At 39.2% G+C, this 11,267-nt stretch overlaps 1 protein-coding gene across 5 annotated transcripts in view; it reads left to right on the top strand.

Annotated features, from left to right (window-relative positions):
- The window catches only part of ELL2 (elongation factor for RNA polymerase II 2), a 77,362-nt gene that overhangs the window by 43,392 nt on the left and 22,703 nt on the right, over nucleotides 1-11,267 (top strand). For all 5 annotated transcript variants that reach the window (XM_023212190.1, XM_023212191.2, XM_023212193.1 and 2 more), the window contains one exon: nucleotides 4,803-4,966. In XM_023212190.1, coding sequence (XP_023067958.1) covers nucleotides 4,803-4,966 — 164 coding nt within the window. The remainder of the gene's footprint in view (nucleotides 1-4,802; nucleotides 4,967-11,267) is intronic.

Here is an 11,267-nt window from a genome sequence, read left to right as displayed (position 1 = left end):
TCTCTCTTATTTCCTCATCATGTAAGGCTTTGACATTAGCCCCAAGTATCCTTCTCTCTTATTTCCTCATCATGTAAGGCTTTGACATTAGCCCCAAGTATCCTAGACCAGCATATCTCTGTGACTTATCTGTGCAGTACTTGAAACTGTGTAAGTACTTGCTCAATGTGGAGGAAAAGAAGGAAAGTTATGTTTCCAGCAGGTACAGGAGGCAGAGATACAAAATAAGACACTGACAGAGTTTTACATTTATCCTCCCATTTAAGCTGACTAAGTAACTTTTTGTTAATCTGTCATTTTCCCCAAGTATATATTCAATTTGCTTTCTGAAAATTACTCACCTTCAAACTTAAATGTTTTGGCATAAATTGCTATATTGTAGATTATATAGACTCTTCTGTGCTGTCCACTGTGGTGGCCACTGGCCACATTGGCTATTTACATTTCACCTGATAAAAAATTAAATAAAATTTAAAATGTCATTACACATTCACACTAACCACATTTTATGGTCTCAGTAGCTACATGTGGCTATCATAGTGGACAGCACAGTTATATAACATTTTCACTCTTGCAAAATGTTCTATTGATCAGCTCTATGATAGATTATAGAATCACCAAGTATAAGGGTCCTTAGTGATTGTGTGAGTCAATCCCTTCATTTCACAGGTAACTAATCCAGAGTTACATAGCTGGTTAGTTAGTGGCTAGGCTAAATGAGAACTGAGTTCTTCTAACTCCCACCCCAGTATTGTTTATACACTACATGGTACACTAATTTTTAATTGTGGTGCTTGTCTCTAGATTGTTGTTTTATTATAGTGAGCACATTTTGATAACAAATTGAACAGTGTCCACTTAGGAATTTTATTAAGGAGCTTAATCCTCTCTTCAAAACCATTCATATCATCATAAGTAATATGGCTTTACTGTTATATTATAAATACCCTGTGTGGTTATTTCTACCTTCCTTGTTTGGAAAAGGATTTAAGGTTACTTACAAAACTATATGTGATGCAGTAAGAGAATAGAAACACTTATTGTGAGAATATTGGGGCAAATGTATCCCCTCTGTATAATCCAAGGTGCTTTATAAAATGAATGGTAAGGGTATAAATTGAAGTCTGCCACTAGGAAAACAAAAGCACTGGCTTTTGTTCTCACGTTTTCACTTCACAGCCTGGCAAGCTGACCTGTCCGTAATCTGGCTCCACCTTTTCCATTCAATTTGATTTCCATTTTCCTTATGGATCTTTTCTCTCTGACCACAGCGCATGCTCTTCAAGGTCAGAGGCTTTCTTACGCCCTTTTTCTAGTTTCACACTGCTGACTGAGCTCAAAATACATGCTTATTGACTCAACCTGGAGATAAAAGGGTAAAAACAGATGCTCAGTAAATAAATGTTCAACAAATACAAATTAGTCTTATCTATATTTTTAAACTTCCTTGATTCTCACTTTTCTCCTATGTAAAATGAAATCAATCTCACAGTCAAAATTGCCTTTCAAAAATTCCTTAACTCTACCCATTTTCAGGCTTAGTGAAAAATATGTAGTCTGGGACCTATAGTGTATAATAATGCACACTTAAGCGAAGGAAACGGTGAGCTAGGCTAGAGAAATACTAGGGGAACATTTATATACGTTTGTCTAAAACATTTAAACTTTCAGGGTAACTTGGTTGAGAAGGGATGAGTGAATAAATAATTCTAGAGAGTACCTTCTTGCCTACAGGGTTTAGCTCCATTTGTTTTGCATAAAGATCTGTTTTCTGACTTTGCATAAGTGGCGGTATCTTCAGCTTATTCTCACTATGCAAATTACTTAGTAAATAATAGGAAGAGATGTTGAAATACCAACTTTCTGCCACCAGACCTTCATTCTATTGCAGTCATTTTCTCCCACTCTCCCTGCTCTCTCCCACTTCCTCTGAGGATGACCTTCTCCTCTCTCAGCATTCCTCTCTCAGTGGTTTTTTCCCCCCCTTTGGCATGCAAACATGCTCAAATCTATCTTATTAAAAAAGAAAATAAAAAACAAAAACAACCTCTCTTACATTCACTTCTCAACCCAAAGTCTGGCTTCAGTGCCCACCATTCCACTGAAACTGCTTCCCCAAGGGAGCTGTGACCTCTCTGCCCCCAAAATCCAGTGGATGCGTTATTGGTTCCTTATTATTCTGGACTTGATGCCAGTGTTGCACACTGTTGACCACTCTCTCCTGCTTGAAGCCTCTGTTCCAGTGGCTTACGTTACATAGTACTCTTCTAGTTTCCTTCCTACCTCTATAGCTGTGACTTTTCAGTCTCATGTGGTCTTCTTTTCTTCCTTTTGCTTAAAACTAGTGTTCTTCACAGTTGCTTCCCTCCTGAGACCCCTTCTCTCCTCATTCCTTCAAAGTCTCCATCTCCAACACTAAACTTAATTTCTTTGTCCCAGGCCTATCTCCCAACCTGTCCATCATCTTGTGTTCAGTGTTTCAGGACATAGCAGCTTCCGTATACTTAGTAACCTGGGCATGATCTTTAACTTTTTTCCCCCACCTGTCTCTGACCGTGGCTAACTACTGACCAAGTTTTGTCAGTTCCACCTCCTCACTATCTCTAGAAGCTGTGTACTACTATACATTCTCACTGCCCTACTCTGGTTCACGCCATCACTTCTTGCCTGTAATCCTTCAGTAGCATCCCAACTAGCCTCTCTGCTTTCCTTCTGGTGTCCCCCTTCCTCTCAATCTATCCTCCATCCAGATTGAGCTTTCTGCAATACAGATGAGTTATGTTCTCTCCCCTGATTTCAGCCTCTCGTTATCCTTTGGATAAGGTCCAAAACCTGTAACACATGACCCTCAGAGCCCTTTGTGATATATTTCTCATTCCCTCTTCAGCCTCAGCTCTAATTGTCCTTCCCAGTGTTCTTTGGACAATTTGAAAACCTTCTTTCTACTCTTCCTGGGCCTGCACAGATTAGTTGTCCTCCCGGAACATTTTCGTTCTTCTTCCCCGTTGCCCAGTCATCTTTCTAGATCACCTCAGGCATCACTTTCTCTGGGAAGTCCAGGTGAGATTACCTTTCTGGGAGTCCTCTGCTCCCTGGAATTTGTCACACTGTGTTGTGATTTCCAGTTTGCCCATCCTTGTCACCCTTGAAGGAGGGACCACAACTGTTAGTTCCTGTCACAACCTCTGTGCCTCACACATTGCTAGGCATGCAGTCCCTGCCCAATGAATATTTATGAGATGAATTAACTGGTTTGTTTTTTTTTTTAAATACCATTTGTAAAGACAGTTATTAGCAATTTATAAAGATTTTATCAGCCAGGTGCAGTGGCTCACGCCTGTAATACCAGCACTTTGGGAGACCAAGGCGAGTGTTCACGAGGTCAAGAGATCAAGACCATCCTGGCCAACATGGTGAAATCCTGTCTCTACTAAAAATACAAAAATTTGCTGGGCGTGGTGGCATGCGCCTGTAGTCCCAGCTACTTGGGAGGCTGAGGCAGGAGAATCACTTAAACCCAGGAGGCAGAGGTTGCAGTGAGCTGAGATTGCACTACTGCACTCCAGCCTGGCAACAGAGCGAGACTGTCTCAAAAAAAAAAAAAAAAAAAAAGAGAAAAGAAAAAATTATCAACCCTTATTTCTTTGTATTATAACAAAGTTACTTATAATTGAGTTTGGAAATAGATGATCAGAGCTGTACTGTCACTTTCATTAGTTTTATATTCCAGTTTGTTTTCAGGCCATAGCAATTTCTTTATAAAATACCAGTATGACTGTGACTATGATCCCCCTAATATTAGCATGTTACTTTGAAACAGAGCCATCTTCTAGGTCCACGTTAATATTCATGATTATTTCAATAAAAGTTTTTTCTTTTTTTTCTTTTTTTTGAGATGGGGTCTTATTCTGTTGCCCATGCTAGAGTACAGTGGCGCCATCTCAGCTCACTGCAACCTTCACCTCCTGGGGTCAAGAAACTCTCCCACTTCAGTCTCCTGAATAGCTGGAACTTCAGGGACACACCACCACGCCCAGCTAGTTTTTGTAGAGATAGGGTTTCTCCGTGTTGCCCAGGCTGGTCTCAAACTCCTAAACTCAAGCAATCCACCTGCCTTGGCCTCCCAAACTGTTGGGATTACAGGCATGAGCCACCGTGCCCCGACTGAAAAAAAAAATTACTATAAAAATCATTTGCCCTGTGTTTTCTTCAACATTTGCTGTATAAGTAGGTCATCTTATATAGAGATTTAACAAAGTAAGTGCAAATTCTGCAAATTTTTAGGAACTTTTTGGACGAATAATATTAAAGTAAGCTTTAATGTTTGTCAGTATTTTAGCCTTAAAATACCCTATTTAAAATAAAGACTGTGTGGTGATTCCATTTCAGCTAATCAGTCCAAAGCATGTATATTGTGGCTTTACTAAAAGTAAACTTTTTAACTTTCCTCATATCAGTGTTAGATAATTCTTTAAAATAGTTAACAGTTAAATAAAAGAACTACAATGCCCATCGGAACGCTGGTCTCGCTCCAAATACTGATTTTTTTTCTTTTTCAAAATTTTATGGATTTGGTCTCTGAGAGCTCACTTCATCCATTATATAAAGAATATGAAAAAAAGTGATGTGAAGAGGAGTATCTTAGGTGTTGTAAAATAACATTTGCATTTAAAAATTAATATTAGTTATTTTAGGATTGCAAACTTATTTGGGCTGCTGATTTTAGGATTATATAATTCTTGTTTGTCTTTATTGTACAAAATGAAGGTCATGTCTAACAAAGCCACTGACTTACTTGACAGCTCTGGAGCTTCCCAACTCAATTGCCTGGGATTTATACAAGATAAAATTACAGTGTGTGCAACAAACGACTCATATCAGATGACACGAGAAAGAATGACCCAGGCAGAGGAGGAATCCCGCAACCGAAGCACAAAAGTTATCAAACCCGGTGGACCATATGTAGGTTTGTATAGATATCTTTCTTCCTCTTGCTGATTGATTGGAATAATTCAAGATCACCATAGGTAAATACCAGTAATATTAACGTAATGAAAACATAGAAACTAGTTTTCAGAACATTTTGGATAACATGGTGAGGAAAACAAAGTTATTTGTACTCTTCAGACTGCCGGTAAATTGAAGAGCATATTTTAAAGTTCTGTGACTTTCCTAAATCCTGAATCTTCTGTTGGCTACTTACTATTATTTTATAGTACTGGGATCTGGTCACATTACTGTGTGAAGTTGCAATCGTGGTACTGTTGTGTTTTCTTTGTCACTAGATGATGTAATTTCAGTGATGGATACTATGGTTCTTGTTTTGCCTTTTTGTAGGGCTATTTTTATAGTAAAGTCTATTAGAATTTATGGGTTGATAATCTCATTGTTGAAGATTTTGCTTACATTTTCAGAGCATCTTTGTACAACAAGGATTTTTCATTACAAAAATATAAAATGTGCTTATAGCAAAGCACTACAACAGAGCATTAGAGTGATGTCTCTTTGGTTCCTCAGTTGTGACCCTTATCCTCATCTATCCGTTAATTAAGACCCTATCCAACCCCCATCATTTTTATCATTAGCTCACTCAAGTGTCTATCAGATTGAAGGGAAGTGAGACCAGACTTGCAAGATGAATCTCTCCTTTATCAGCAGTGACCTGAACAAACTTTAAGGAGTCAATTCATGGTGACTATTAACAGTAATAGAATTATCAAGAGTGAGGAGGAGGTCTTTGAGTCCTTGGTCAATTTAATAACACAAGTCACTCTATAGTAAATGATGAAAGGATATTAATTTGGAAACTGAAACACTCACAAAAAGTCTCTTGAACAACCAAGTCCCTTAACTAGCATCTTTCCAATGTTTGGCTTCATTCTACTTCTGTGTTTTCCCATTACTGATCCAGCTACAGTACATTCAGCTTTGAGAAGCTCCTGTAGTGTCTTTAATAAGTACTTCTTTGGAACAAAGCCAGTGCTCCTGGAGCTTGGTGCTTAGCTTAGATACATTTAGTTTGGTTTAACAACAATTCATCCCCTCCCCAGATATCTGTACCCATGCGGCCTAGTTCCCTGCTCAATAAGTTACTAGCAATGAGACTTTTCACCTTCTCTTTCCTGCTTGAATGAGGTGGCAACTTCCAGCCTCCCTTCTTTCTCCTTCATCCTCAAAAGTAACTTAATTAATTTTCTGGGCTAGTAGACTAAATCTCAAATTGTTTTTTAAAGCACACAAGATCTACCACACTTACATTTAAGCACAAACTATGAATGATCTACCCCTGTTGCTTGGAAAATATTGTTTTCCAAGATGGAAACCACCCAGTACCACCATTTTATAAACAGTGAGGCAAATTGTTGTGTTTGACAAAGCAATAGAAGACTGAAACCATCAAAACAATTTTTTCCTTCCCAATATAACTAGCTGAAAAAACAAAAAACCCTCCCTTTGATTTATTCCAAAGCTTGAAAATCAGCGATGATGACTGCACTTTTCCATTGAATGGTCCTTGGGTGTCATCTGTGTTCATGTGTTTTTGTTTGTTTTCAAAGAGTCAGGTACAGTTTGTTTATAGCTTTACTCAACAGACTTCAACACCCAAAAGCCCACAGTCCATATACTTCCTAATGTTACTGGGAATTTTAGAACTTGCAAGGTTTCTTATAGGTACTACAAATAATTTACATACATTTTGGAGGTGACCACAGGAAATTTGAGGTTATCAGAGTTTACATGTGAACCAAATTACACCTCCCCTCTCCTAAGAAGAGCTGGCCTCCTTCTATACACCCTCCTCCTCCCTGCAGAGGCCTGTGGCAATCTCTGCCAATCCGGACACTCTGTAGGCCTTTTCCTCTTTGCTTTGTCCTCAGTGTCCTAGCCACTCACCATCACAGCAGTGTTCTTATGTGGTTATAAATCTTGTCATTAACCTCCTCAGCCTTTTATTCTCTAGGTCAAATAACCCCAGCTCCTTTTATCTTTTCTTAGTATGGCCTGTATCCCAACCCTTTAATTATTGTATTGCTCTCCTCTGGACTGCCTCCAATTCTTCACCTCAGAGTTCAAAACTGGCCACACTACTCTTAAAAGTCTGAGCAAGGCTGGGCGCGATGCCTCACACCTGTAATCTCAGCACTTTGGGAGGCCGAAGCGGGCGGATCACGAGGTCAAACGATCGAGACCATCCTGGCCAACATGGTGAAACCCTGTCTCTACTAAAAATACAAAAATAAATTAATTGGGCATGATGGTGCACACCTGTAATCTCAGCTAAGTGGGAGGCTAAAGCAGGAGTATCGCTTGAATCCAGGAGGCGGAGGTTACAGTGAGCCAAGATCGTGCCCCTGCACTCCAACCTGGTGACAGAGCGAGACTCTGTCTCAAAAAAAAAAAAAGTGATCATTTCTGAATAAAGGGGAGCAATGGATTCAAGTATCCGGATTGGCATTTTTTGTTGTCTGTTTTGATTTTTTTTACTGTATTTTGTTTGTTAGGTCATGTTTTGATCTTTTTCTTTTAACCTTATCCATTGCTAGCCCTTTCCCATATATTGTTTTCCTTCCAGGCAGCTCAGTCTGTATCTTCCTGCCTCTTTCAGTGTCTTAAAACTGTCTGATTCATTCATTTCTTTAAAATATCAATCACCCTTCAATACTAATAAAACCCAGCACTTATTGAGTGCTTGCTGTACACAAGGCACTGGTTAGCACTCACATGTAGCTGCTCATTGGAATCTCATAATCACCCTATGAAGAATGTTATGATTCTTTCTGTATTTTACATACCAAATTGTTGGTATCAGCAAATAGCAAATTATATGAGTATGATCTCATTAACAAGTTCTGTGCTTTTCTTAAAGACAGTAAGATATACCCCTTTAATTAATAATAGACTATATCACATAAAATGACACCAAAAGTTCACCTATGCCAGCTTAGAGGTACCTGCAGGACAAGGTTTCTTTCAACAATGTAAGCCTGGGTAGAAGACCAATGAGAATAATGCTGACCCCACTGTGGCATGGTGGTAGCATGATGCCACCTGACAGCTAGACTAGGGAGGAAGGACAGTTCGAGGCAGTGAAGACTGTGTTCCTAGGTGTCACCTGGCCTAATCACCCAGGAATATGAGTTTCTGCAACCCTCTTGTGGGCAGAAGAAACCAAAACCTATTTGCCTAGAGAGGAGCAGGAAAGGCTTTAACCTAGAAAACATTATCTTCCAGTCATATTTTTACTTGTAGTCATGACATTTATATCAGTGGTAAACTATGTTGTATTGTTATAATTCCTCTCCTTTGTTAAAAAAAAAATCACTAATCACCACTGCTTCTAGTTCACCAGTATTTTAAGTCTGCTCACTGACTTCTGCCTAAATTCTGGAAGTGTCTTAAATTATGAATTTTTATATGTACTTGTACTTGTTTAGGTATACAAAATAACCAGTCTAATTTCTAGGATTCTGTGTCCAATTTTTCCAACTTCCAGCCCAATTTTTTTCAAAAAAATTGAAAATTATTTTTTTCAATTTCTACCCTTTGTGAACAAACCTCCTTATTTTTGATGACAGACAAATCATTTAACATCTCACTTTTCTCAATATTACAAAAAAAAAAAAAGGTGGGTATTTGAACTAGACAAGATCTAAGGTCCTTTATAGTGCTAACATTTTGTGAATGTTCAGTATATATATTTTGGTAGTAAACTTTTTGAAAAAGTAGTCACAAATGCCAAGTAGTGGAGATTTCCCTTGCAATGGCTTATGTAGTTAACCATGACAGAGTCATGTCATTGTCATAAGCCTGCAGATGTTTTTAAAGCCTTGGGTCTGTGTTGCCAGGGCTTCTGGTCAGGTTCCACAGATGGAAAAACAACTGCAGAAGGTGGCTGCAGTCCCTTCTCTCTTTGTGATGGACGTTTTAACACCTTCCTTTCAGACTGTTTACTCAGAGCCATTAGACTGAGGGGTAAATACTTTTGCCATCTTTATTAAATGAAGAAGCTAGAATTGGACTCCTTGTTATGAAACAACAATTTAGTTGTAGTCCCAGATTACACAACCCTGCCGGAGCCACTGCTGCTGTTTATATAAAGAGCCCAGGGAATTGATTAGCATTTGGGTCTGGGAAGAGAATTAGGTTCTCCCATAGGTTTTATTAAAATGGCTTTTTCTGAGATAAATATAAAAAATAAATCCTTTCTTCTGCCCACTTTGAACCTGACATTTTCTTGCTTTACTTTTTCATTTTTCCTTTTAGCATCTCAATTCTGTAAGTACCTTTGTCACTGATGTTTTCTTCATCTGTAGCCTGTCTTTCCTTAAACCAGAGGATTCCTTCCTTGTTGAACAGGCACAGAAGAGATAGGGAGGTAGTTGACAAGTGATCTTTGAGTGTCATTCAGTGGTCCAGTGTGGCTGAGTTGTTATTTCAAGTATTTGAATGAAATATGAGGTACCCCTAACTAGCTGTCTAAAAGAAAAATGAGGTAAAGGACAAAGTGAGTGTTTTGGGGGTAGGGGATTCATGGGGAGGTAACAGTCTAGCAATGGGCCCCAAGTAAGACTCCAGTTCTGTCTTCTCTGGATCAGGCTCTTACTTTCTTGCCAAACATCATCCTTACATCCCTTTTAAGGGCAAAGTTAGCCTCCCTCATTTGTTTTCTCCATACCTGCTTTGGGGAAGCATGGGCATAAACCCAGTAGACCTTGGAGACCTCCTGAGACAAGGATCAGAGGTGAATCAGAGGTACAGAGGAGTTAGGGCACCTGAAAAAGTACTGTTACTTTTTTCTCTTTTTACTTTTATTTGCCTTGCCACTTGAATTCATCCTAAATGACTAGTCCTAGTGTGTGTAGCTTAGCTAACAAACAAAAAAATTCTCTGCCCATCCCCCTTCCCAGACAGACAGAAGGGCTTCCCAGTTAGCTTGGTTTGGGGAAGAGTTAAACAAACTTCTTTTTTGCAAGACTTGTTAAGGGGGAGGGAGTGTGGAATTTATAGCATTTTCTAAACTTGTGACCTTGACTCTATTTTTAATAGTATTCCTTAAAATTTTAATAGGAAATAGTATTGGTTAATGCTGTTGCAACTGGGAAATGCTGGATTACATGGTTTCGCCTTGCCACATTAGAAATTTCAGTGTGTATTCACACTCTGGCAGCCTGGCAATGTGGGGAAGTATGGCCTGTGTTGATTCCTGCTCCTCTGCTTACTTGCTGTCTTGCTGTCATTCATTTAGTCATCAAATACTGATTCAAGGTATGCTAGTGGACAAAGCAGCCACTGCCCTGCCCTCATAGAGCTTATAGCCTAACACAAAGCAACAGCAAACATTAGGTATTTGTTCATAAAACCTTTCCCACAAAGACTTACAGGCAGGAAAATTAGGTATTAATCAAATCACAGAACCTCCCAAATGCTAAGTGAGGACTTTACCCTTTGAGCATATCCCATTAAAAGCCTCAGTTTTCTCATCTGTGAAAGGGGACGATACCTGCCTTTTCAGGTTATTGTGAGACCTAATGAGATAATATGTATGCAGCTCTTAGCACAGTGTCCCCCACATAACTGGTGCATAAGTATCCAGCTGACGTTGATCCAGCTGTCTCTAATTTAAGAAAAATACAGAAACCCCAATCTAAATCTATCTCTAAAACTCTAATTATAACTTAAGTTTGTCTTATCATTAGGCAGTGTCCCCTTAATGCTGAGTTCCTTAGTAGTGTAATAGTTTGATATTTGCAATTGGTTTTGTACAGATAGTAAAGAAACATACCAGCCAATAGAGGTTTCAGGTTGAGAGCATTCATCTTTTTTCTCTTACTGGAGGTGGGAGGGAATGAAAACACACAGGCCTTCGGACCAGGCCTGGGGAGCCCAGCATGGACAGAATTACTACTCAGTAAAGCTCCTGCCCCAGTGAGCTGTTTTCACCCCAGACCACAGCTTATAGGAGCTGCTTTTACCCACCCATTATTTCTAGTTGTTAGTCTTGTTCCTAATTCAGTCGTCCACATTGTATGTCATTACAAATTCTTCCCCTTCTTTAACCAGAGGGCATAGAGTTGGGGCTTAGTGTGTCCTAAACAAGCTAAAAGATTCCACCTGTAAAATCATAAAATGAGAGTCTCACACAGTTTCATGCTACTTTTTGTCCCTTTAGCAAGGAATGGTTACTGGGATTGTCAGTGACCAGGCATATCTGGATAGCTTCACACATACACACAATACCCAGTTCACCTCAGCCCACACATGTTCTA

Source organism: Piliocolobus tephrosceles, chromosome 4 (genome assembly GCF_002776525.5).
Source record: "Piliocolobus tephrosceles isolate RC106 chromosome 4, ASM277652v3, whole genome shotgun sequence".
In the NCBI taxonomy this organism is placed as follows: Eukaryota; Metazoa; Chordata; class Mammalia; order Primates; family Cercopithecidae; genus Piliocolobus; species Piliocolobus tephrosceles.
The sequence above is the reverse complement of the archived record's forward strand: the minus strand, read 5'-3'. Positions and strand labels throughout refer to the sequence as shown.